This window comes from Poecilia reticulata, chromosome 10 (assembly GCF_904066995.2).
Source record: "Poecilia reticulata chromosome 10, P_reticulata-male-v2, whole genome shotgun sequence".
Taxonomy (NCBI): domain Eukaryota; kingdom Metazoa; phylum Chordata; class Actinopteri; order Cyprinodontiformes; family Poeciliidae; genus Poecilia; species Poecilia reticulata.
Genome location: NC_088839.1, coordinates 16,760,369 through 16,787,659, shown reverse-complemented (window position 1 = coordinate 16,787,659; position 27,291 = coordinate 16,760,369). Strand labels below are relative to the sequence as shown.

The 27,291-nt window shown below is 41.1% G+C and overlaps 4 protein-coding genes and 1 long non-coding RNA gene across 7 annotated transcripts in view; 1 reads left to right on the top strand and 4 right to left on the bottom strand.

Moving 5' to 3' along the window:
• Positions 1-6,317, bottom strand: part of LOC103471326 (protocadherin 2 alpha 1) — a 41,505-nt gene extending 35,188 nt beyond the window's left edge. Inside the window, exon 1 of one of the 2 annotated variants that reach the window (XM_081611448.1) lies at positions 3,631-6,317. In XM_081611448.1, coding sequence (XP_081467574.1) covers positions 3,631-6,015 — 2,385 coding nt within the window. In that variant the 5' untranslated portion in view covers positions 6,016-6,317. The remainder of the gene's footprint in view (positions 1-3,630) is intronic. The other variant, XM_081611447.1, reaches the window with a different exon arrangement.
• LOC145553052 (protocadherin alpha-C2-like) lies at positions 2-2,872 on the bottom strand. Its single transcript, XM_081611451.1, has one exon. It carries the CDS (start codon positions 2,475-2,477, stop codon positions 63-65), a length of 2,415 nt encoding a protein of 804 aa, XP_081467577.1. The 5' UTR covers positions 2,478-2,872; the 3' UTR covers positions 2-62.
• A 142-nt stretch (positions 6,318-6,459) lies between the features above and the next one.
• On the bottom strand, positions 6,460-9,090 carry pcdh2a1 (protocadherin 2 alpha 1). The gene has a single exon (XM_081611907.1). The coding sequence runs from the start codon at positions 8,893-8,895 to the stop codon at positions 6,475-6,477; it is 2,421 nt and encodes an 806-aa protein (XP_081468033.1). The 5' UTR covers positions 8,896-9,090; the 3' UTR covers positions 6,460-6,474.
• A 3,683-nt stretch (positions 9,091-12,773) lies between these two features.
• LOC103471328 (protocadherin-10) lies at positions 12,774-19,938 on the bottom strand. Of its 2 annotated transcripts, XM_008420246.3 has the most exons (5): positions 16,895-19,938; positions 16,691-16,804; positions 14,199-14,257; positions 13,919-14,046; positions 12,774-13,593 (listed from the first exon to the last, which is right to left on the bottom strand). In XM_008420246.3, the coding sequence occupies exons 1-5, from the start codon at positions 19,211-19,213 to the stop codon at positions 13,259-13,261; spliced, it is 2,955 nt and encodes a 984-aa protein (XP_008418468.1). In that variant the 5' UTR covers positions 19,214-19,938; the 3' UTR covers positions 12,774-13,258. The 2 variants fall into 2 exon arrangements, with proteins under 2 accessions (XP_008418468.1, XP_008418467.1); XM_008420245.3 differs by having other exon boundaries at positions 16,691-19,938.
• Positions 19,939-21,218: 1,280 nt separating this feature from the next.
• Positions 21,219-24,792, top strand: LOC103471325 (uncharacterized). The gene is made up of 3 exons (XR_534624.3): positions 21,219-21,905; positions 22,229-22,650; positions 23,088-24,792. It is a non-coding gene; the product is annotated as an uncharacterized LOC103471325 (long non-coding RNA).
• The last annotated feature ends 2,499 nt before the right edge of the window (positions 24,793-27,291 follow it).

The following is a 27,291-nucleotide window of genomic DNA, read 5'->3' as shown; positions in this document are numbered from 1 at the left end:
AAAAAATCTACAACTGAAAAGCAACTCAGATGTAGAATTAAAACCAAAAGCATATATATGACTTATGTTCCTACCTGCAGAGTAGAAGCAGCTGAGTCACTAGTCTCTGACAATCCTGTCCCTCTCGGGATGCTGGACACGATATATCTGGAGCCCTTTGGCACAGGCTGTCTGACCACCAGCTTTCCTTTCCTGGTCTCTGCTAGAAACAGACTGTACCAGTAGGCATCATTGGAGACCAGAGTGGAGTCTGCGATGGTGGAGTTCCTCTCACTGATCACACTGTTCCTGCTGGGAGGAGCAGTTTTGCTGGTCTTTGGTTTCTGACACTTCAGCACGATGGTGACCAGTATGGTGATGAGCAGGAGAAATGACACCGAGGCCAGACCAATGACCAGATACAGGTTGATGTCTGAAAAGATGTCGTATTCCAGAGGCATCTCAGTCATTTCAGAATAGGCCTTAACATCAGTCTCCACTGTCAGCAGCTTGATGGTGACTGTAGCAGAGAGAGCAGGCTCCCCGTTGTCCTTAGCAACAACAACCAGTCTGTGGTGGCGTGAGTCTTTGTAACTGAACATCCTCATAGTCCTGATCTCTCCATTGTATTGGTCCAAGCTGAACAAGGAAGCATCAGTGACTTGGAGAAACTGGTAGGAAATCCGAGAGTTGTGCACAGAGTCTGTGTCTAAGGCGATCACTTTAGCCACCAGGGATCCTTTATCTGTGGATCTGGGGATCTTCTCCTCCACCAGTGAGCCGTGAGCACGCCAAGGAGAGACAATAACTGGAGCGTTGTCATTTTGGTCAACAATGATGATGTGGACGGTCACATTACTGCTGAGAGGAGGAGAACCAGAGTCTCTGGCCTCGATGTGGAAAAGAAACTCCTTCTCAATCTCATAGTCAAAAGTTTTCAGTGCATAAAGATTCCCGTTCTCTGGATTGATGGAGAACAGCATAGACATGGAGGTGTTGGCAATCTCCTTCTCTATGATGAAATAAACTAGATACTGGTTTTCATGGAGGTCAGGATCAAATGCAGTGAGTGAGCTGAGCAAGGAGCCAGGTGCGTTATTCTCTATCACACGTATGGTATAAAATGACTGGGAGAACTGAGGAACATTGTCATTAACATCCAGCAGCTCCAAAGTCATAGTTTCATTGTCAGACAGAGGAGGAGACCCTCTGTCTGTGACAGTGAAGGTGATTTCATATTCTGGGACCTTCTCTCTGTCTAATGGCTCTGACACCACTAACTCATAATAGTTATCAGAGGACTCCCTCAGTTTGAAAGGCATGTTCTCTGGAATATGAAGATCAACTTGTCCATTATCACCTGAGTCCTTATCACTGACACTAACTACAGCTATCACTGTGTCTAACTCTATGTTCTCACTGACTGGACTCTGAAAGGATTTAATAGATATTTCTGGGTGGTTGTCATTCATATCTTCAACTAGAATCTTTATGGTACATTGTCCTGATAAACTGTTGGCTCCTTTATCTGTTGCTATGACTTCCATGTCATAAATCCTAAAATCTTCATAATTCAACATTCCTTTTACAGTAATTTCACCTGTGGTTGGATTCAAATTAAATGTTTCTTGTGTTTTCTCTGATGTATATAAACTGTATGAATAAGTAATGTCAGAATTTGATCCTTCGTCCAAATCTGTTGCATTGAGGTGAATAATTACACTTCCAATGGGCGAATTTTCCATTACTTGGACATTGTATGCTGCTTTATCAAATGCAGGTGCATTGTCGTTTGTATCTAAAACATGAACAACAATGCTAACAGTACCAGATCGAGCCGGTGTTCCTCCATCCACCGCCGTAAGTATTAATTTATGAAGTCCCTGCCTCTCCCGATCTAATGTCTTTTTCAGTATCAAATCAGCGAATTTTGATCCGTCTCTTCCCGTTTGAACTTCAATATTAAAATATTCACTTTCACTCAAATGATATGTTTTTAGTGAATTTGTTCCAACATCCTGGTCAACCGCATTGCTGAGAGAAAATCGCTCTCCCTTCGGCGTTGCTTCGGATATATCTAAATGAATGGCGTCTCTTCGAAATTGCGGGGCGTTGTCATTCATATCTAACACTTCTAACTCTATGTTGAATATCCGTAATGGGTTTTCCAGCGTTACTTCAAGTTTAAGATAACAAGAAGATTTTGTATAGCAAATATGCTCCCTGTCGATCTTCTCGACAATGTACAACTCGCCAGTCTCTTTGTTCACATCCAGATATTTCTTGTTAGTGATGATGTCAAGGCGCATCTTTCTCTTTGTCAATGTTTTAACGTCCAGACCAAGATCAGTCGCGAGGTTGGCGACTACTGATCCTTCTTTCATTTCCTCTGGTATGGAATAATGAGTCACTGAGCTTGATATTTCACAAAACACGGAAAAAAGAATCACGAGCAGCACGTACCTCTCCAATGATTTCTTTGTCAAAGCGGGATCCATTGTCACCTTCGGAATATCAACGTTTAAATTAAGAAGTAGCTCACGTTTTTATGCGATGCTTAATTTATTTTCGAAATGCTTCGATTCAAAAAGTCGTATGATATTCTAAAAGGAAATAAGTAAAATTATTAATATGAACTCCATTCTCGTAATGGTGTTTCAGCATCATGGAGCTGTCCAGTCTGTAGGAAAACGTAGCGGTAACAGCGACCTCTTATAATGACGTTTTGCACCCGGATTTCAAAAAACAAAACAGCGCCTCCAGTCTAGTGTAATCAAACTTGAATGTATAAAATTAATTTTGTGAAAATATTAATGTTTTTAAAGTAATGTCATTGCATACTGGAAAAGTAAAATGTCCCAAATATTTTAAATTTCTCATGTAAAAATCCTTCCCATTAATTTTCAGTGGTGTGATATTTGAAATACAGGTAATATTATGAAGGATATATCAACATTATTATTATTATTATTATTATTATTATTATTATTATTATTATTATTATTATTATTATTATTATTATTATTGCAGAATTAAATTGTTTTTTAAAGTGTATTTCAAACAAATTTCAGAAGTGTAGTGAGGATAGTCAAGTTATCACATTAATGTTTATTTTTTGATTATATTTTTTTAAAAAATCTCTGATTAAGCATTACATATTAATGTAAATGTTTAATATATTTATAAAAGTTTAAACCAAATATGTTAGATTATGCTTCGGAGTTCAAGCAAACGATTTACATTCTTTAACTTGCTTGTCGTCCTGTGTTGTTTGAATATGTTCTGAGAGGGTTGAAAAATGTACAAAGCCAATGCAACAATAACTTTTCACGGTTGTACTTTTTTGATGTCTTTTTCACGGTTGTACTTTTTTGATGTCTTAAAAGTTATGATTGCTTTTTTTTTTATGAAAGAAACAAAACACATAGAATTCAGGACTTAAAAAATTGACTACTCCACGTAAAGCTGAGTAGCCTTCATTACACAAAATGTTGCTCAAAAGAAAAATTTTCAAAAGTTAAAGTCAGTATTCTAGTTTATGTATAGAATGTCTGTGTAACTGTCAAAAGAATCTGAATGATGTCAGAAAAATATACACTGGATGCCATAAAACTGAAAGGAAAAATTAATTATTATTGTCTGAACTCCTACCTGGAGAGTAGAAGCAGCTGAGTCACTAGTCTCTGACAGACCTGTTCCTCTCGGGATGCTGGACACGATGTATCTGGAGCCCTTTGGGACAGGCTGTCTGACCACCAGCTTTCCTTTCCTGGTCTCTGCTAGAAACAGACTGTACCAGTAGGCATCGTTGGAGACCAGAGTGGAGTCTGCGATGGTGGAGTTCCTCTCACTGATCACACTGTTCCTGCTGGGAGGAGCAGTTTTGCTGGGCTTGGCTTTCTGACACTTCAGCACAATGGTGACCAGTATGGTGATGAGCAGGAGAAATGACACCGAGGCAAGACCGATGACCAGATAAAGGTTGATGTCTGAAAAGATGTCGTACTCCAGAGGCATCTCAGTCATATCAGAGTAGGCCTTGACATCAGTCTCCACTGTCAGCAGCTTGATGGTGACTGTAGCAGAGAGAGCAGGCTCCCCGTTGTCCTTGGCAATGACAACCAGTCTGTGGTGGCGGGAGTCTTTGTAACTGAACATCCTCATAGTCCTGATCTCTCCGTTGTATTGGTCCAAGCTGAACAAGGAAGCATCAGTGACTTGGAGAAACTGGTAAGTAATCCGAGAGTTGTGCACAGAGTCTGTGTCTAAGGCGATCACTTTAGCCACCAGGGATCCTTTATCAGTGGATCTGGGGATCTTCTCCTCCACCAGTGAGCCGTGAGCACGCCAAGGAGAGACAATAACTGGAGCGTTGTCATTTTGGTCAACAATGATGATGTGGACGGTCACATTACTGCTGAGAGGAGGAGAACCAGAGTCTCTGGCCTCGATGTGGAAAAGAAACTCCTTCTCAATCTCATAGTCAAAAGTTTTCAGTGCATAAAGATTCCCGTTCTCTGGATTGATGGAGAACAGCATAGACATGGAGGTGTTGGCAATCTCCTTCTCTATGATGAAATAAACTAGATACTGGTTTTCATGGAGGTCAGGATCAAATGCAGTGAGTGAGCTGAGCAAAGAGCCAGGTGCATTATTCTCAATGACACGTATGGTATAAAATGACTGGGAGAACTGAGGAACATTGTCATTAACATCCAGCAGCTCCAAAGTCATAGTTTCATTGTCAGACAGAGGAGGAGACCCTCTGTCTGTGACGGTGAAGGTGATTTCATATTCTGGGACCTTTTCTCTGTCTAATGGCTCTGACACCACTAACTCATAATAGTTATCAGAGGACTCTCTCAGTTTGAAAGGCATGTTCTCTGGAATATGAAGATCAACTTGTCCATTATCACCTGAGTCTTTATCACTGACACTAACTACAGCTATCACTGTGTCTAACTCTATGTTCTCACTGACTGGACTCTGAAATGATTTAATAGATATTTCTGGGTGGTTGTCATTCATATCTTCAACTAGAATCTTTATGGTACATTGTCCTGATAAACTGTTCACTCCTTTATCTGTTGCTATGACTTCCATGTCATAAATATTAAAATCCTCATAGTTCAACATTCCTTTAACAGTAATTTCACCTGTCATTGGATTCAAATTAAACGTTTCTTGTGTTTTTTCTGGTGTATATAAACTGTATGAGTAAGTAATGTCAGAATTTGATCCTTCGTCTAAATCTGTTGCGTTGAGACGAATAACAAGACTTCCAATTGGAGAATTTTCTAATATTTTTATGTCGTAAACTGTCTTTTCGAATGTAGGTGCATTATCATTGGTGTCTAATACGCGAACGATAACACTGGCAGTACCTGATCGAGCAGGTGTTCCGTCATCTACAGCTGTGAGGATTAAATTATGAACAGCCTCCTTCTCCCGGTCTAAAGTCCTTTTTAAAATTAGGTCTGCAAATTTTGAACCGTCTCTTCCCGGCTGAACTTCTATGTTGAAGTATTCACTTTTACTTAAATGATACGTCTTAACAGAATTCAAGCCGACGTCAGGATCAACGGCATTACTGAGAGAAAACCTTTCTCCCCTTGGAGCTGCCTCGGATATATCCAAATTTATAACATCTCTACGAAATCGTGGGGCGTTGTCGTTTATATCCAGGATTTCAACTTCAATGTTAAAAATCCTTACTGGATTATCCAGTATCACTTCGAGTTTCAGGAAACAAGACGATTTTGTGTTGCATAATTGTTCCCTGTCAATCTTCTCAACGATGTACAGCTCGCCAGTCTCTTTGTTCACATCTAGGTATTTTTTATTTGCGATTGTGTCGACTCGCATCTTCCTTTGCTTCAGTGTTTTGACGTCCAGGCTGAGGTCTGTGGCTAGGTTGGCAATAACCGATCCTGCTTTCATTTCTTCTGGTATAGAATAATGACTGACCGAAGTCAACGAATGATGAACAAAAAAACAAAGAACGGCAAGAAGCACGTACCTCATCTTTAGTCCCATTGTTACGACTCCTCCCTTATTGCGTGCGATTTAAGAAATAAATGCGCCTCCGTGGGTTTTAAATGACGATGTTAAAAGTGAGCTGAGATTCTTGCTCAATTATTGCTCAAATCATCTTTCTTTGATTACGATCCGTAGATTGCAGACTGAAATAGAGCTGGGTTTTTGCAGGTTGAAGCTCTCGTTCCTTCCTCTGTACGTCATCCCACTGACAGAGCCTCATTCTCATACCATATGTGGAATGGATTATTTTCCAGCAAACAGCGCCACTAAGATTCTTACCGAAATTTTCAGCCATGGATGCTTGCAGTTTTAAAATGTAAATGGGATGATCCCATGAAACGAATGCGGTTTAAATCATGGTTTAGCGTAAGCTATATATATATATATATATATATATATATATATATATATTAGATCTCAAATATTTCACAAAATACATTTAATTAAACTGCACTATTATGATATACATATTAAAGAAAATGTGGTATCAATACTCACCTGCAGAGTAGAAGCAGCTGAGTCACTAGTCTCTGACAGTCCTGTCCCTCTCGGGATGCTGGACACGATGTATCTGGAGCCCTTTGGGACAGGCTGTCTGACCACTAGTTTTCCTTTCCTGGTCTCTGCTAGAAACAGACTGTACCAGTAGGCATCATTGGACACCAGAGTGGAGTCTGCGATGGTGGAGTTCCTCTCACTGATCACACTGTTCCTGCTGGGAGGAGCAGTTTTGCTGGGCTTGGCTTTCTGACACTTCAGCACGATGGTGACCAGTATGGTGATGAGCAGGAGAAATGACACCGAGGCCAGACCGATGACCAGATACAGGTTGATGTCTGAAAAGATGTCGTACTCCAGAGGCATCTCAGTCATATCAGAGTAGGCCTTAACATCAGTCTCCACTGTCAGCAGCTTGATGGTGACTGTAGCAGAGAGAGCAGGCTCCCCGTTGTCCTTGGCAACAACAACCAGTCTGTGGTGGCGGGAGTCTTTGTAACTGAACATCCTCATAGTCCTGATCTCTCCGTTGTATTGGTCCAAGCTGAACAAGGAAGCATCAGTCACCTGGAGAAACTGGTAGGAAATCCGAGAGTTGTGCACAGAGTCTGTGTCTAAGGCGATCACTTTAGCCACCAGGGATCCTTTATCAGTGGATCTGGGGATCTTCTCCTCCACCAGTGAGCCGTGAGCACGCCAAGGAGAGACAATAACTGGAGCGTTGTCATTTTGGTCAACAATGATGATGTGGACGGTCACATTACTGCTGAGAGGAGGAGAACCAGAGTCTCTGGCCTCGATGTGGAAAAGAAACTCCTTCTCAATCTCATAGTCAAAAGTTTTCAGTGCATAAAGATTCCCGTTCTCTGGATTGATGGAGAACAGCATAGACATGGAGGTGTTGGCAATCTCCTTCTCTATGATGAAATAAACTAGATACTGGTTTTCATGGAGGTCCGGATCAAATGCAGTGAGTGAGCTGAGCAAGGAGCCAGGTGCATTATTCTCCATCACACGTATGGTATAAAATGACTGGGGAAATTGTGGCGCATTATCATTAACATCCAGCAGGTGCACGGTTATTGTTTCATTGTCAGATAGGGGAGGTGTTCCTGTATCTCTAGCAATTAGTGTTATGTCGTATTCAGGTACTTTTTCCCGATCTAATGGCTCAGACACTATCAGGTTATAATGTGTGGGTCTATCTGATGATTTGTTAAGAATAAACGGCATGGCCTCTTGTATGAAGATCTTTATTTTTCCGTTATCACCAGTGTCTCGGTCGCTTATGCCTACCAGCGCAATAACGGTTCCCACAGGTACATTCTCAGGTACTGTGTTTTTCACAGACTGTACAGTAATTTCAGGAAAATTGTCATTCATATCTGTCACATGAACCACTATTTTGCACTGCCCCAGCAGAGGGTGTGCTCCTTTGTCTTTTGCTTCAATATGCATCTCATAAAATTTCATATCTTCGTAATCTATCGTTCCTTTTACAGTTATCTCTCCTGTATTGGGATTCAGTGTGAAGACGTCTTGCGTTTTTTCAGACGTGTAAAGAGTGAAAGAGTACACAATCTCTGAATTACTCCCCTCGTCAAGATCAGTAGCGTTAAGATTAACGACCAGAGTTCCTATCGGAGTATTTTCTGCCATATTTACTGTGTACGTCTGCTTGTCAAACTGAGGAGGGTTATCGTTTGTGTCTTGTACTCTGACGATAATGTTGGCAGTACCTGAACGCACAGGGACACCTCCGTCCACAGCGGTCAGGATTAATTTATGCACAGCTTTATCCTCTCTGTCTAACGATTTCGTTAATACCAAATCTACATATTGAGTTCCGTCACTGCCAGTCTGAATTTCTATGGTAAAATGGTCACTGGTGCTAAGTTTGTATGTTTTAATCGTATTTATGCCAACATCTGGATCTACAGCATTGGGCAGTGAGAATCTCTCCCCCGGCGTAGCGGATTCTGAGACGTCCAGTTCTACTCTGTCTCTTCGGAAATGTGGAGCGTTATCATTTATATCTGTTATTCCGAGCTCAATGTTGAAGATGCGCAGCGGGGTCTCGATGATGAAATCAAGCTTTAAAAAGCAAGTTGGCTTCGCTGGGCAAAGATATTCCCTGTCTATTCTTTCAACGATGTAAAGCTCCCCAGTCTTTTTGTTAAAGTCTAGATATTTTTTGTTTGTGAAGATATCGAGTTTTACCTCTCGTTGTGCCAAACGGCCGAGCTCAAGTCCCAAATCCGCAGCAAGATTAGCCACAACAGAACCCCTCTCCATCTCCTCGGCAATGGAGTACCGTGTCACAGACAAAGCGCCGGGCCACAGTGCAGCCAAGACAAAGACAGAGGCCCAATATGCCATCCTTCCTTCAAAAGGGGGTAAAAAAAAAAATCAACTATTGTTAGTTTAAAGAAATCCCCACATAAACACAAGGAGAAAAAAATAATGAGGGCATGCAGGTTTAGTTAAATCATAATAGCATCCAGAGAGCACTGGGTTCGATACATCCAGTGCAAATAGGTGTGTCGTGATTTCAAGAAAGAAGACGGCTTTTTTTTTTTTTTTGCTGTAGTGTTCAACAGTGACACCATGTGACCAACTCTCCTCAAACTGTAGGGATCATTTTCCAAATCTTATGTATGTTTTAGAAGAATGATAGATGTGTTGTTTTGTGTGTGATCTTCCCCTGATGCATCACTCTCTATGACTCCTGTGGTATAAAATGAACAGGGAAACTGTGGCGCGTTGTTATTAACATACAGCAGGTACTCGGTTTGTTGCGCTAAATAACTACATTTTGAAATACTTCAAAAAAATGGATGGCACTTGTAAGTCTGTTCCTTCAATCATCTCTCAATTTTATTTTATTTTATTTTATTTTTATTTTATTTTAGCAAATTACAGTAGCTTTAGAGGAAATCCAGCGTAATTACAGTACAGTTCATTTAACCAAAAAAAAAAAAAAAACAATGAGGTAACATTGGACATCATCCACCAAGTTGCAAGCATTACGTCATTATATCACAAGACAATATGTTAATTTGAGCGTGGCGTTTTGAACGGTTTTCCTTAAACTTTAATTAGAAAAGATACTATAGTGAATGTGAATTTAGTTTAAAATGTTTTGATGTTGAACTATGAAAATGAATGGATTTTGTTTTAACTTGTGTACAGTGAGCTTATGTAGTTTTTCTCAGTTTTCAGGTTACTGGCAGAGGTATAGGGATGTTTATAACACAATTTAAAAGATTATAAAAGGTTTTTGGAAAGCATCTTCCTGTCAAAATATAACAAGAAAATATAAATGGGTATTAACAATATCCTTGTATAGTAATTAATTTTGGCGCGTACATCCTTTAACCTCACCAAATTCAACTGGTAGCTTGTGGTGAACTGTTTTATTTGTCTGTTTTGCAGTCTTGAAATTGTGTAAACATAATACAGTTAATCTTTGATAGTCAGATTATTTCCATATTATCACCAATGTTTTGGTGACAAAACAATAGAAACATTTTCACGTGATTAATATGTTTCTATTTTTTCTTCTTCTGTAGGGCTAAAGAATGTTGTCCAGTCAATCAAAAATATGTTAAACTTGAAGTTTTATCAGCCAGTTTGGTTGACCCAATCTGCTCTTGAACATTATTTAAATATATACAACACATTTTCTATTTTAAAAATGACACAAAGCACATAAAGTAGAATGCTTCACTAAAGCCAAACTGTAATTAACCTTTTCCTTGTAGACACAATCCACTTAATCCCTAAAATTACTTCATAGCAGGTTATTTGGCTTCACCTTCAGGTTTCTATAAGCCAGAATTTAGATTTAAAATTTACTTATTAAGGAGTTAATACTAAATGTGACCTTATGTAACACAGAACACAGTAATAACTTGTTTATGAAGTATATGAATCACATCATAGTGGTCAGGAAAGTACAAAATTGCTCACAGTATTCCCTCCCTTAACTACTTAAGGCAGTTCCAGGCTTTTAAAGCTTAATTTTCTGTAATAAGTGATACCCTACTAGTACCCCACAGTACACGGCTGATATTACTTCAAGAATATAATACAATCAATACAATATAATACAATCTTGAGGCTTAATACTGATAAACATTAAGGGTTACAATTGAATAGCTATGTTAATTTTGGTTCCTTTCTGATGCAAATCTTTGTAATTTTTTAACAAGATTTTACTGTTACTTATTAGAAAAGTTTCCTATGCAAACTGTAGAAATGACTAAAGTACAATTGTGATAACAAGTGATAGTAAAACAGATGAACGTTTTAGATTAGCATCCAAACTCCTCTTGTTTTAATACTGCTCTTTTCTGGCTCATATCGGTCTGCATCTTTTATAAAACAGAGCTATAATACTATATCACTGGATTCTCCTAAAAGATTCTTACTCAATGATGCCATCTGCTGGAATAACAAGATCCCACTGTAACTCAAAACAATTCTTTCAAAATCTGTACTACATTTAATGTCATGACAATGAATCAAGTCATGATAATAAATCAAGGCGGTTTTTAGTTGCAAATAGCTAAGGTTCATAGAGACAATTGTATAAACTGAAAATCCTTAAAGACTAGTAAACTTTTTGTTCTAATCTAAAACATCTGCTGTGTTTGAAAAGTATAGTTTACATTTTCACAATATCATCTGTTTCATGCAGCATCATACTTCTATGCTATGTATTTTAACCTGAGTAGGATTTGATTTGAATTGTAGATTTTAAAACCACATGATCTTTTTCAATAGTGGAATAAACCACCTTTACACTGAGATAGCCAATTGTACTTAACTCGACAAAGTGGACATATATGAACTCTGCCACTACTTCAGCCAGTATCAGTAATTATTATTTGGTTTGTATCGATTTTGTGGTTGTTATCATTGCTTTAGGAGACAAATATAGAAATATAACCTGTTTTCATTTTAATGGCACACTGATATGAAATGTTTAGGTTTAGCTTCATTTATACTATTTACACGTTAAAATGTGTTACTTTAAACATATTTAGGTAAGAGATATAAGTCGCATACATTTAAGATATAGAAGTTTTTCGAGCGTTTTGGATAAATTTCTTTTTAAAGTTTATATAATATGAATTGTGTCTAATTGTTATAAGGGATGTCTTCAAATCAGTGGACATTAAGCACAGTGTTCATCCGCCCTCTGGTGGAGGCATGCATAAATTGCAGTTGGATAGTAGAGGACAAATGTCACTGACGCTTCAGCACTCTGCAGAAGGACAGCCCCCAGTTCAAAATAATCAGGATTGTTCAGAAGTGCGACAGGCTTCCTCTATTTGACCTGAATATGCTTTATAACTTATTTCTTCGAGTATTGCATTTAATCACAGTTTTATAACCTAAGAGTGTGTAATCATTTTTGTATCTTGGTATTTGAGACTCTTGGCTGAAATGATTAATTTCAGTCGAGGAATGTGTTTTCCACTTTGTAACTTTAAATTTGCAACAAGTAAAAAAATAAAACAAAATCTCCCAAATTGCTGGTTAAAAAGTGCAGCACTGCTCATTGCTCCTCTGAAAATAAATAGAGCTGACCTAAATATGGCTTCCCCTTTAGACGTCCCAGTGGATCACCTTACAGCAGAGAAGGTTAGCAGGCTCCCTCCATGCTCTCTATGGACACTGGTTTCCTTATTAACAAAATTATTTTCAATCCGAGCCACAGGGCGACCTAATTTCACTGCTCATTTCTGGCCACTGGCCCACTCTCATCTGTTGCTGGTGGGAGCTAATACCCTGACAACTACGATGCAAAAGGGCAGAGAGAGAGAGAAGGAAGCCACAGGCCCCTGTAGCTTTTTTTATTCAGGTGTGGCATTTGGAGTTGATCCTTGTGCCTCCCCTGGCACTTGTATTCGTGTTCGTGGTCTTAATTAAAGTGATATTTCGAGGGAGAAGGTTCTGTTTGTTCAGTTAATGAACCCCAGTATTCTCTGCGGGCAAATGGAAATGCAAGTGCTCCAATTAGCATATGTTAGCATTTTACTATGTTTATTCCTCACTGCAGAAAACAGCTTACCAGGGCGAAAAGCTTTCCAGCCTTGTAGGAGCGGCTGCAGAACTTTTTCACCCCAAAAATAATTGACTGAGGCTAATTAAATTCGATCTGTGGGACCAGCGTCTAAGTGATTTATCTGTGCAAGTTTTGTTCTGAGTTGAACTTTTACTTCCTAAAAAAATTAGGAAAGACAAAGTGAAAAAAATACTTTAATTTCATAAATGTGTACAGTACATGTGTAGGGGGGAAATAGCCCCTTGTTAAAGTAGCTTGCATCTTAGTGCAGCTTGCATATACATTTACATAATATTTGTCATATTTACACAAGCTTTGCTAGCAAATAAAGATACAAAAAAGGAAAAACAAAAGATGTGCAAAATTGTGGTCCACTTTTGCTTTTTGAATGGAATTGAGCTGCACTTTGATTGTCTAAATAATAATGATGATCAAAATAACTGCAGCAAAGATAATATAATAACAGGTAGACACATTGACAGTGTGGTAGTGGTAAGTCAGATAAAGAGCCATGAGATTTCTCCAAAAGAGAATGTCCATTAAATACTAATATTAACCTGTGGTTTTCTCATCATCTTTGTTTTCATACCATTTAAAAACAACGGCAAAATATTGTCGCGCTTATTTTTCTCTGTTTCTTCATCACTTAGGTCAACAACTGGCGCATCAGTCGTTGTACAGATCATTATTTATCACTGCGGCTTCCCCTTGCGGAGACATCTGAAGACGCCGTTTCTTGCCAAACGTGGAGAAAGAATTGTGGACATCCAGTTCACTTCGCTGCGCTGTTGGCCGCAGGGTGCAGAAGCCCGACGGAGTTCCGGGAATGTATACGTTGTGGTGATAGTCGGGCGGTGGGTGTGGATGTGGATGTGGGTGTGGATGTGAGGGAATCGATGGCTGCTGCTGCTGCTGCTGCTGCTGCTGCTGTGGAGGAGGCGTACATCGAGGAGTCCAGGGCCGAGAAGGAATTCCACCAGGTGATGGAGACATTTTGTAGTCTGCAGAAGGAGACCAAGCGAAGAGAAACGACTGCTTATTATGCATAACTAACATTAATATGACAGAGCTATTTTCATTTATACCAATGTCATACATATCTTGGTTTTGTTCTCCAAAAAACGAACTCAAGAAAAATTATAAAGTTTAACTAAAGAATCAAACTGAACATTAATTATGCTTAACATAAACCTGGTGTCTTGGGCAAGAAAGCAGGGAAATGTGTCAACTTTACATGGGAACAGAGACATTTGTCATTAACTTTAAATGGAAAGGTATACTGGTTCATTAAAGGCCTCTTTAGTTCCAACATATCTAGACTCTTACCTTTCATGCCCTTCATTTGAGTTCCCCAAGTCCAGTATTGTCCAGGTGCCATTGAAGTGACATAGTTCTCTGGGTCTGCATGCATTGCCTTACGCATGAGAGTACCATCCATATTGATAGAGTTGTAACTATGAAAAAAAGTCACATTCATTCAAAAGTTTTAAAAAATGGTTTAAAAGGGTTTTTTTATATAAACATTCACAATTCAGAAAATGTACTTAATGAATGTAAGGAAATGTAACACTTTTTAGCATACTAGCTACTTAAGTCACAACGATACCTTTTGATGGAAGAGTTCTGGGTCTTTGTGAGAGTCCAGTCTGTGTTTGGCTGCTTCAGCTGCAAGGACAAAGATATGTCAGCACTTCATCAAAATTTGACTGAAATAAATTTCTGCAGCTTCATTAAGAGCGTCTATTTTCACAAGACTTTCCATAACCCGTCTTCCTAAAAGCAGGTCCTTCTGTCCATTTCACCCTCATAGATCATAGAGGTCATTGGAAAAAGGACTGGAGCATTCTATTGTGTCTGACTTGAAATGGTGGATTGTTTCACATGGAATCTGACTGCCGCCTTGTGGATCTATGTAAAAGCACACTTTTTTTTTCTTTTTCTTTTTTTCTTTCTCGAGGCGCTTTCGGCAATGGCCAAGTTTCACTTTTATCCTCTATTGTGGAGCGGAAAACTGGAAGCTAAAGGAAAGCGACCATGGGACTATTTCGGACTTGGAGCTCATATTATGCATTCAACGCTTGATTAGTCCATCTAAAGTTGTTAACAAGGGGAGTGCGACGTAAGCGTATTATTAAAATCGGCATTCAAAATAGTCTCCTCGCCAACTGCGCATAAAACCAATTAGAACCCCACAGGGATGAAACGAAACACGATTTTAATCTTCAAAGGAAAGCGTACCCGGGAAAAAAAATTAAGAAAATTACACACGTCATTGTTTTGTGGATTTTATGCATCGTTTTTTCATTAATATTTTCCTGATGCTCCTCGAGCAAGGTTTTTAATTAAAAGTCTCTCGGAGAGCCTTGAAAAGTTTGCCGCCCTCGCTGATTCGAGTGCACAACTCTGCACGCGTACGGCGCAGTTTGGAGCGCACGTTCGCTCACCCCACCTGTCTTGTCTGCTTACCACGCTTGGACGTGTATTTAATCTTCCTTTTCACCTCCAATCCATCAACTCAAGTACGCCTGTGCATTCGCTTTATGCAACACTCAAGTAGTTTCTTTGTGATTTGTCTTTTTTTTCCCCCTCTTTGTCATAGACGACCTTACGTAGGACTCGTCTGAGCTCACGAGCTGGGACTCTGGGTGAATTACTGGAACCAATTAGCGAGAGGAAGGGCACTTTCTCCAGAAGGTCCATAGCTGCGGGCGGAACAATCAGCGTGACCTCAAAATCCCTCTCGTGGCCAGAGGTGTTTGTGCCGGTGACATTTCTCCCCTCCCCTTATCTGCCTGGTGGAGCTTAGTGCGAGCACTCTGACTCTTTGTGCCTCTAGGATTTTTTTCAGGAAATCGGGGTGACAAAAAAAAAATCAGCATTACGCACACGTTTATGCTCTGATGCCCCGTCTGTTAGGATTAGAAAACACCGGTCTGCACATCCTTTTTGCCGTAAATGCCCTCTCTCCTTGTCTCCTTCACTCCTTCTTCTTCGATTACACCCTTCCCCTTTCTCTCCTTCCACCCTCGATCGGCGTATCTCCCTCCCTCTTTTTTTCCCCCCTCTCACAAAGGACAACACCGGGCCGATCTACAGGCAGTCCACGTCTCAATCCGGCCATGTCCTTGCACCCCCTCCTTCCCCCACCCCCTCCACCTCCCATCCCCTTCTCCTTGTACCCCCCACCCCCTTCCCTTCTGCGATGTCCTACTCTGTCTTTCCGAAACCGCCTATTTGCCATTTCTCATCAATAATTGACACCCCCGCCCCTCTGCGAATACGCCACATTGTTGATAGTGCAGCCCGGTTGTTGCTTTTGCCCTTGAGGCATAGTTAGTGGGGTTATATGTCCCATATTGTTAGCATGGCAGCGAGAAGGCATCAGGGAAAGCCAACGATAACTGCATGTAACCAAACTAATGCCTTTAACCTTGAATTTGTGCTCACACTCAGGTGCTGGAAGCAGGTGCGCGTGCAGCCTCATTCCCTGACAATTATTGGCAGAGACATCCAGCGATTATTCACACAAGTCACATCAATTCTCTTTTTGGTTCTTGTATTATAACAAAAGGCACTACAATTATTATTAAGACTGAAAGCGGAGCCAGCTTTAAATGCCCCCCCTCCCCTCCCCTCCCCGGCCCCCACCTCACCTCTCCTGTACTGTAAGTGACATCTCACTTCATTCTAAGTCACGGTCCGCGCGCAGCGTACGCTCCACGCAAGATGGGGCTTTACACTTTCATTAAATTGTCAATTAAAATGTAATTTCGCGTCATGTCATTTCATTCCGCGTAGGAAAAACATTACCACGGATTTCAAAATGGAGATGAATTAGCCTCTCGTCTTTAATTTTTTTTTTCTAAGTCATAGTGAAAACAAAATCACTTAAAATATTTTTATTTTATTTTATTTCATTTTATTGTTGTTGTGGGGCGGGGGGAGGGGTGTATGTTTGACTTCACACCTGTGCGGCATGCGTAATGTGACCTTCAAGAGATGAAATGTCACTCTGGCGCGTTGTCACAGAGAAGAAAGTAAAACGAAGTCTCAAAGCACAGTTTAAACTCTCGCATTGTTTTCTGATGTCACGCTCACCTCGTTCGGAGTTGTAGCTCCGTTGTTCACAGACGCGCTCCGGCTGTGCGCGTTCCACGAGTTGTCCGCGTTCTTCGCCTCGTTGTTCCTCGGCGTGCTGCTCGGGCTGCACGGCTTCAGAAACATAAAGTCACTTTTGGCTGACTCGGGGGTCAGACAGGCTTTATAACAATATGACTGAGAAAAACTGCTATTTCCATTCACCTCCATGCAGTTCGTAGGTACTTTGGACGCGGATGAAATCTGCAAGTTGAGGTTGGATTTTTTGAACACCTCCGGGGGCGGCTCTGGCTGAAACCCCCCGCAGCAGCAGCAGGCTAAGGGGGGCAGGTTGTAACCGCTGTGGGTCTCCCTGTCCTTGTAGCACTTAACAGCAGCCAGCACTATGATAGCCACCAAGAATATTAAAGATATTGTGCTGAGTGACACGATGAGATACAAGGCGAGGTTTGAGGGGGGTTTCGGGCTGAGCGTTAGATCTCCGAAATCTGACAGCGACTCAGGCACGCTGTCTACAACTGTGAGGACAATAGAGGCTGTGGCGGAGAGCGGCGGCTGCCCGTTGTCCTTGATTAATATTACCAACCTTTGTCTTGTTGCGTCTTTCTCAACTAATCGGCGAATGCTCCTGATTTCGCCTGTATATAGAGCCACGCTGAACAAGCCCGGGTCAGTCGCCTGAATAACCTGGTAAGACAGCCGGGAGTTTTGCCCCGCGTCTGCGTCTAACGCGGTGATTTTGGTAACCAAATACCCCGCGTCCACAGAGCGCGGAACCACCTCCGTGGCAACGGAGCCGTTCTTGGGCAGCGGGGACACAATGACAGGCGCGTTGTCATTCTGGTCCAGAACAAACACGTTGACCGTGACATTGCTGGCGAGAGGAGGGAAACCGGCGTCCTGTGCCTGCACCAGAATCTGAAAGTTTCTAAGTTGCTCGTAATCGAAAGAGCGCAGTGCGTATATGTTGCCGTTGTCGGAGTTGATGGAGACATAAGTGGACACGGGCATGCCCTGAATTTGACCCTCCAGAATAGAATAAGACAGATATGCGTTCTGGTTAGAATCTGGGTCGAACGCAGAGACAGAGCAAATGGAAGCGCCCGGGGCGTTATTCTCGGTCACATAAACTGTGTATGAAGGTTGAGAGAACCGCGGGGGGTTGTCGTTTATGTCAGACACTTGAACCAGAATTGTTCTCCTGGTGGAGAGTGAAGGGGAGCCCAAGTCTCTGGCCGTAAGTGTGATGTTGAACTCGGACACAGTCTCTCTGTCCAGCGGCTCGCTTGTCACCAGCGTGTAATAGTTTTTAAAAGATGAATGGAGCTGAAAGGGGACATTATTCGGAATCTGACAGTCCACGTTCCCGTTCTCTCCCGAATCTCGGTCCATGACGCTGATCACAGCTATCACTGTGCCAGGCGACGCGTCCTCCTGGACAGGTGTGGACACTGACGTGAGGATAACTTCGGGAGCGTTGTCATTCACATCCAGGATGTCCACCAGAACCTTACTGTGTACTGCCACAGCCGACGGTCCTCTGTCTTTTGCTTGAACGTACAGTTCATACACACTGGCTTTCTCGTAGTCCACAACGCCCTTCACACGTATCTCCCCCATATAGGGGTCCACGCTGAACAATTCGCGCACCTTAAGAGGTGCGTGCCCGCTAAACGCATATGTAACTTCCCCATTTGAGCCTTCGTCCAAGTCTGTGGCGTTTAACTTCAGCACCAGCGTTCCCCTGGGTGCGTTTTCCACCAAGCTCGCCCTGTAAACCGAGCGGTCAAAGACAGGCACGTTGTCGTTGGCATCTAACACGGTGACAGTTATTAGCGCTGTCCCAGAGCGTTCCGGTGAGCCACCGTCAAACGCAGTAAGAACCATTTCGTGCCTTTTTTGCTGCTCCCTGTCGAGCGGCGTGTCCAGCACCAGCTCGGCAAACTTGCTGCCATCGTTGCGCGTCTGGATGTTGAGCACGAAGTGCTGGTTTGCGCTCAGCTGGTAGGAGCGCAGAGAGTTGGTGCCCACGTCCTGGTCCTGTGCGCTCTCTAAAGGGAAGCGTGAGCCGGGCGCAGCAGACTCTGTGATGTCGAGATTGAACTCAGTCCACGGGAAGCTGGGGGAGTTGTCGTTGACGTCTAAAATCTCCACTTCCACTCTGTACAGTTCTAACGGGTTTTCGATGACAACTTGTAGGTGTAGAAAACAGCTCGGGCTTCTTTCACACAGCTCCTCTCTGTCTATCTTTTCGTTAACAAAGAGGATCCCGTTCTCCAAGTTCACTTCTAAATACTGTCTCTTTGCGCCGGAGACGATGCGAAACCTTCGCGCTGAAAGCTTGGCCACATCCAGACCGAGGTCTTCTGCGATGTTGCCCACAAATGCTCCGTGATCCAGCTCCTCGGGGATAGAGTACCGAATTTGTGCGAGTACCAGGTCCACCACGCACGCACACAGCAGTAGACATATGACCAGACCAGTCACCGGAACCCAGCAGCCTCTGCAGAGTTTACGTTCCATGTCCGCGGCGTGCGTAAAAGAAAAAGCTTATCCAGACATGCTTTACCTCATAAAGCCTGTCACCATTAAAGCTGCGAAGTTTCAAATCAAATTAAATAAACCTAAAAGAGTTTGTCCAGGTACAAAAAAATATATGTATATATCTCAAGATGAAAAGTTTTTAAACACCTATCTGTGTATAAAACTTTGTGGGGGGGAAACTGCAGATGAAAGAACAGCAAGCGAAAGGAGAAAGACGGTGTCTCTCTCTGTGCTGTGCACCACGCGCAGCACTGGTGTGTGAACGGGGGAGGCTTGCGCTTTGATTTTCCAGTGTATTAGACACTCGGGGGAGCTGGTGGTAAGGCGCGCGTGTGTGTTCATGTGTGTGTGCGTGTGGAGAGATAGAGAGAGAGGAAAAGAGAGTGAGAGGGAGAGAGACGGTGCGTGTGACACTGAGAGAGAAAAGGAGGGAGAGAAAGATAGATGGAGGGGGTGGACGTTGCTCCTCGCTGCTCTGTATTGGAGGACGTCGACGATAAGTGCGACTCTAATTATGGTAGACGTTTAACCCTTTCTCATCCTCCTTTTTGACCCATTAAAGAGACGAAAGGGGGGCATGTTTGACTCCAGACGTCAAAGCCAGATTTGGATTAGGAAACGGATAGTGGTCGCTTTCTAGGCTGCATTTACAGGATAAGGATTTGTAATGATGTCCAGGGAGTCCTACAAGATGACAACGATGGGCAAGATGATTTAATAATGGGTTTTTTTTTCTCTCATGACAGCGTTGTAGCTTCTTGAAAAGAATAAACTGAGTGAGTGTATTGTTTTTAGATAACAGATGTTTTATCCTTCTTTTGCGTTGCTGGAAAGGCCCAGTAGTGGCTACCAGCAGACTCCCGGGACTCTATAATGCTTTTTAATTAGAGGCCTTTGAAGATGAATGCCCACACTGCAAAACAGTCCCATTCATTAATCATCACACACGAAATGGGCTTTTACAAAAAGAATCTTTGATGGGTCAGGATATTCATTTTTAATCAACATTCAAATGAGCGTGCTTGGGCTTAAAATGATTGCACGGACGGCCCTGACTGGACAGCACAAGCCACGCAAATGCGAATTACACGACTTTAATTCACTTAAGTAGACCTGAACATGCATCAACATAATCAACATAAAAGCTACGGTATGAAACCGTAATCACACTTGTCTCTAATCAGGTATTATAGCCAGGATCAAATAAATATCCCAAAGGTTTACAGCCTCTGAAGAGGAGACAAAACGCTCACACGCAGACTGATGCAACAGAGGAATCTTAAAATCAGATTATGAATAACGCCGGTGGAGGAAAGCGCTGTCACATCGTTCATATCAGCAAGAAAGTCTCTCTGAAGCCAGGCACATGTTTGCTTGAATCTAATCTTACCCATGTTAATCCCGGCCTGTAAGAAAACCGCTGAACGGCAGAGAAAGAGAGCGAAAAAGAGAGGGAGGAGGAATTAAATGACGCCTTTGTGAGTTCAAGTTCGTCTCCAGACAGACACGAGTAGCATCCTAATGCAAAACTGTGGTGTGAAATGTGGAAGTGTCTTTCTGGGACTTACGGCACAACCTTGACCCCATAGCAGCAGTGTGGATGACGAGTCACTTGTTAGAGAGTGAAAATTTGTGAGTCAATAGAGGAACAGGAAGAGAACTGTTCTTTTGTCCTTCCTAGTGGGATTTGATAAAACGCACCTGTTACACTTTGAACAGACGCTCGACCCTCATTGGAGGAAGTGATGGGCTCTTTTCATCTTAAAAGAACCCCATTTTTGCTTTCACAAGAGCAAATTGAGATTTAGCAACCAGGACAATTACGGGAACACAAATAGATTATCGATGTCTTGACTTTTTTCACCATTGCTCGCATGTGCTATCCTTACTTTAGAGAATGTTGCACAGAAAGTGCCACTCCCACTTCCCCCAACCAAGAATCACAGACATACAACCCCCCCCCCCCCAATCTTCAGGAAAAAATAAATAAGTAAAAACTAAAATCCCTAGGTTTAAATAAGCAGAAAACACAATCTGCTTGGAGACTTAACCTCAAACAGATGGTTAAGCTTCTCCAGAAATGATTACATTTCTGGAAAAAAAAAAAGAAGCGAGAGGAAAAAAATCCCCACCACCAGTACCATTGCTTTCCACTTCTTTTTAATTAACGGAGTGAAGGATTAGTGTACAGCTATCCGGGATCAAGCGTTCTCCAACGGAAGAATACAAATGTTTTGTGATAAATAATCCCAAAGCGCTCCGTCCGGTGCTCCCCTCGGTGCCTGATATTAACATGCATTACACGGAGCATTAAGCCGGTCTCATCCGCCCCTATCGCCCGGTTCACCTCATTGTCCGACAGAAAGAAGAGCCATTACTTTCTCTGAGCTGATGCGCAACAGCCACCTGACCGTGACCCGTTACTACTGCCTCAGCGGTAACAGGATGAAACAACTCCAAGGGGGGCATCAAGAAAGGTAATAGATGGCGTCTAGAAGCTTAATTTTATTTGGTCTTTTCATACTCTTAAAACAGATGTTCGGGATTCTACAAACATGTTTCCAACTTATCACTGCTGGCCCACAACGAATAGACGAATCAAGCGGATTTATCACAATCATTTGTGATCCGATGGCGCCATCATCTGGGGACTATGAAGAAACGGAGACGAGTAGGTTATGTAGTTAAATTTTTCTAACTTACCAACAGCAACAACAACAACAACAACAACAACAACAACAACAACAACAACAACAACAATAATAATAATAATAATAATAATAATAATAATAATAATAATAATATTATTATTATTATTATTATTATTATTATTATTATTATTGTATGTATGTATGTATGTATGTATGTATGTATGTATGTATGTATGTATGTATGTATGTATGTATGTATGTATGTATGTATGCACTCAGTATGGTTTAGATCATTATTCATTGTCCATCCATCCATGACATAACACGCTTTTCCTTGTTGTAGGGTCACGAAAGGTGCCGGTGCCTATCACCGCTCGGGGAGAAGCAAGACAGGTCACCAGTCCATCGCAGGGCATCATGGGAACAAACAGAACGAACAACCCATTCATGTTCACATTCGCACCCAGGGAGAATAGAGAGAGATCGATTAACCTAACCGTGAGAGAACCCACTCATGCACTGGACAACATGTAAACTCTGTGCAAACAAACCTCTTGACTTCCTAGCTGCAACGCAGCAGTGCTACCTACTGCGCCACTGTGTAGTTCAACAACCAATTCATCAGTTTAGAATATACCAGATTTTTCATATAAAGAGTGACGTTATTTCAACGAGTCCTTGATGCAAGGCACTCCAGTAGGGTTATTGCTGCTTTTGAAGGGGTACATGTCCACAGCATACCAGACCCTCTACTTAGCAAAGAGCGTAAGTTTTTTTTTTTTTTTTTTTTTTTACAAATACCCATTTGTTTTACACCAGACTTACCAGGAGTGGCTGCTGAAAACAAAAATGCTTCATTTTAACTTCATCCGACCAAAATTTCTATTTAATGTGACTGTCACATTTAACAAATTTCCTCTGTCCTAAGTAACATCTCCATCCATCCATCCATCCATCCATCCATCCATCCATCCATCCATCCATCCATCCATCCATCCATCCATCCATTTTTTCTTAGATTAAAAATGTATTTAACAATGATACCCCGAATGATTTATCAATCCGCGATCCTATGGCGCCATCTAATGGACATTCATCAGTACAATCCCGTCCAGTGGGTTTGTTGAAGCAGGTGTATGACTTCTTCAGCTCCAACTCCACACCGCCATGGGGTCCTGATGTGTGCTTGCTTGCTTACTCAGGTGGGCCAACAGGAGTCTCTCCAGGACCTTCATGATGTGGGCAACCGGTCTATAAGTCGTTAATGACTGATTGGTGAGTTTTCTTGTTACCAGAACCAGGCAGGATATCTTCCACAACCGAACCTACTCTTCAGTCAAGCTAAAGTTGAAGAGGTGCTGCAGAATCCCACAGATCTGCTTTTCAGGATTCTGGAACTGACACCATCTGGACCTGCAGCCTTGTTCCGGATGAGTCTCTCCAGTTGCCTCTTCACTTGACTATGGGGGAATTTTTCTACCATAATTCTAGAGCACACATTTTCAGTCTGAAAGCAGGATTTCATAGCAGAAAATTCCCCCGACACTTAACTTCTAAAGTGGGAGGAGGAGGAAAAGGGAGCAGCAGCATCTCCCGATTTGGTTGAAGAAAAACTTGTGGAATCAGAAAAGTTCATGACTCAGGTGGAAGACAAAACATCTGAAATTTGACAAGACAGCTGCGGGTAAAAGGATGGTGGATGTCTGTTTGTCTGGGGTCAGGAAAGGAGGATGTTGAGATTGTTCCTGAACTAAATCTGATGAAGAATGTGTTCAACTCGTTTGCTCAGTCTTAAAATATTAATTAATTACCTGCCAGGTAAATTAGTTGACTCAGCTGAATGAAATCAAAATTAATGCGTGAGTATGTTTATTGATCACATTTAAAATGGTATTGAGATAAATTGAATCTGATGACTTTAAGGCCTTTAGCATTACATCTACTTATGGCGCCACCTGCTGGACATTACGCAGAGTAACGGGAATTTAGGAATCTAGTGTGTTAAAAAGACTTGGGGATCGTAATTCTAGAAAGAAAGTAATGTCTTCTAAATGGTTCATTTGTAATTTGAGAAGTTTGTACTTTTCCTTGTCATTTACAGGGAAGCCCACTAATACATAAAACTCAAAGAGTTTATAGACTGTACTTTTACATTTTCCTTCATACGTTTCATTTATATTTTTGTCAGTTTCATTGTCGTGGGTAACTATTTTAATAATTTTCTCAACATACAAAGTTTAAAAATTCAACAGTTGTTTTTCTTATTGTTTATTTCAACACATTTTTTCAGCATTTATTTTTTTTTTCTTTTAGTTTTTCGGCGAAAGATACCAGATAGTTTTGACCAATGCTGTCTTTAAACGGCATTATTATGTTTTGTCGAATCGTTTCTCTTAAGATAAATAATATTAAAAATACATTTTAAAAAAAACATCGGACAGCGCCCGTGGTCGAACCCGCGGCTGTTAGGCCACTCGGCTAGAAACTTGATTGCATTCAGGTTTGATGTAACCACTGAGCTACGCCGACGCCAGAAGAATTTCCTGCACAACATGATAATAAAGCACAATACCAATGATAATGCTGATGTGTCTAATTGGTTTTGTTTTTGGACACTTATTTCCTTTCACTTAGTTGATGAAACGCAGAAGAATAAGTGCCGTATGTGATTTATTTTTTCCAGTTAAACACGTAGTAGGTTACGTAAGCGTCTCCGCCATATTGTGAGTGGCAATCCCATCCCACAAAACAACAAGGCTTTGGAAAATAGATTTTTATCCAAAAGAAACGCACACTTTTAAACCAAACTCATTTTTTATGTATCAAATGCACAACTGCTCCCTTTAGTACTAACAATATTTCAGCACATTTTTTCGAGATGCCAGATAGTTTTGGGGAACGCTGCCTTTACAACGGCATTATTATATTTTATCGAATCGTTTTACTTAAGATGAATAATAATAACATCGGACAGCGCCCGTGGTCGAACCCGCGGCTGTTAGGCCACTGGCTAGAAACTTGAACCCATTCAGTTTTGATGTAACCACTGAGCTACGCCGACGCTGGAAGCAGTTCCTGCACAACATGATGATAAAGCACAATACCAATGAGAATGCTAATTGGTTTTCTTTTTGGACACGTATTTACTTTCACTTCCTTGATCAAACACAGAAGAATAAAAAGACTAAGTGCCGTAAGTGATTATTTTTTCCCCCTTAAACACGTTGTAGGTTACGTAAGCGTCTCCGCCATATTGTGAGTGGCAATCCCATCCCACAAAACAACAAAAATAGATTTTATATCCAAAAGAAACACAAACGTTTAAACCTAACTCATTTTCTATGTATCAAATGCACAAATATTAACAATTGTGATCACTGAGAAAAGAATAAATCAGCAATGCCAAAAATATAAAATATAATATAAAAATCACACAACAGCAGTAGAACAGAATTGAAATAGCTTTTATTGTCTCAACGTGGGGAATTCAGATGCAACCAAGGCATCAAGCTATATAGGTTCACAATTAAAATTTGTAAAAAAAATTTAAAAAAAGCATGCTTTATGGGCTCTTTGGTGGCGCTGACGTCACATCAGAAATGCGCCTTTCTTTCTTCCGCTTTGAGTTTCAGAAGCAAATAAAGCAATACCACGAACATTGTTGTCTTCCAAATATAATGGGCTTCTAAGTTTTCATGGATTTTTAAGTGATCCTGAATTAAGAAGACGGTGGCTTGTAAATATTTGTCACGACAAGTTAAAGCTAATTATCATGTTGTACCACACAGTCTTATGGCGTCATCTTAGCAGAAGAGCCGCCAGATCACGCCTCCACCCCACAGCTAATATGGACCCTTCTTCTATTGCGGGCACCAGTAATAACATAAAGGTTGGTTATGTAAAAAAAAAAATAGATACGTTCACTATTGATACTTGAGCAGTTTAGAGAAACAGCCTGACAAAACCTGGACTGTTGCTGCAATAGATCCAATAGTCTGCCATATTGGAAGTGGTCTTATGAATTAAAGGAATCAGCTTTTTCGTTTCATAGACATCATCATAGTCAAACCTCTCTCACACCAGAACAGAAGAGGACAGTGGCTGATTTTTAGATCTTTGCCGAGGTCAGATATGTTGATAAGATCGGCTTCACCTGTAATTATTAGATGATCAGCGATCTCCCAGAATTAAGGAAATCAGCAATTTATTTGCTGGCCGATGTATCTGCTGGCCGATTAATCGGCACATCCTTATAAAATAGTGATTATGCTGTGTAATGTCCAAAGGATGGATAACCAAATTATAAGTGCAAAATTCAGCTTTCATCCCAATCATTCCTGGACACTACAGGTCCACAGAAACGAAATTTCAATACAATATCTTTCCAAGGGTGTTGTAGTCATCCTATTTTTTATTGTTTTTGTTGACATTTTGTATATCTGTATGTAGCAACATTTAGTTTAATAATTATATTTTCATATTTTTGTTTTTTTTATGTCAATTAATTATACCATGAATGCATGTATAATAATATGCATTATTGTGTAAGCCTAAATATTATGTCAAGTCATGTTTATTTGTACAGCACATTCAGCAACAAGGTAGTTCAAAAGTGAAAAAGGTGGAGTGATTGCAGTTCAGTGTGGGGATTGTTTCAGAAATGTTCATGCTGACAGAGAAAATCCGCAAGGGGGTGCCAAAGTCAAACAAAACCCATAACAAAATATTGATTTCAAACTTGTCTTCTCTCACGCAGTAAGACTTGTACAGGTCCTTCTCAAAAAATTAGCATATTGTAATAAAGTTCATTATTTTCCATAATGTAATGATAAAAATTAAACTGTCATATATTTTAGATTCATTGCACACCAACTGAAATATTTCTGGTCTTTTATTGTTTTAATACTGATGATTTTGGCATACAGCTCAAGAAAACCCAAAACTCTTATCTAGAGGTGTGCCGATCGATCGGCCACCGATCATAATCGGCCGATTTCCGTGAAAAAGTGTATGATCGGTGATCGCCGATCACGGTCCCTTGTTGCCGATCACACAAACCGATCACCTGCATCTCATTTCGCAGCCTGCCTGTGCAGCTGGTCTCCTCTTTCCTTCACACTGCGCAAGATGTTAAAATCTTGGGGTATTGTTTTCTAACCTAACTCTGCGTTGAACTTTTCCACAACGTCATCCCTGACCTGCCTGGTGGGTCATAATGCTATTTGTCCACTAATATCACGAAGATTTGAGGCCTTGGCAAAGCAGCTCCTTCTATATTAATATTAAAACACATACAGGTATATATGTGCTAAGTAGGGGGTTTTAGAGGATAACTGGCTTTTTTGTTTGGAAAGTAATTCATCTTTATCACCCCCAAATTCAACATTATGCACTATATTGCGTAGT

What these genes read in the sequence shown, in the direction of transcription:
- pcdh2a1 (XM_081611907.1), bottom strand. Translation starts at nt 8,895, where the DNA reads ATGGCATATTGGGCCTCTGTCTTTGTCTTGGCTGCACTGTGGCCCGGC.
- LOC103471328 (XM_008420245.3), bottom strand. Translation starts at nt 19,213, where the DNA reads ATGGAACGTAAACTCTGCAGAGGCTGCTGGGTTCCGGTGACTGGTCTG. An exon ending in CAGAACTCTTCCATCAAAAG is followed by an intron (nt 14,047 to 14,198) that starts GTATCGTTGTGA and finishes TTTTTTTCATAG; the next exon opens with TTACAACTCTATCAATATGG. An exon ending in TCAAATGAAGGGCATGAAAG is followed by an intron (nt 13,594 to 13,918) that starts GTAAGAGTCTAG and finishes CTCCTTCTGCAG; the next exon opens with ACTACAAAATGTCTCCATCA.
- LOC145553052 (XM_081611451.1), bottom strand. Translation starts at nt 2,477, where the DNA reads ATGGATCCCGCTTTGACAAAGAAATCATTGGAGAGGTACGTGCTGCTC.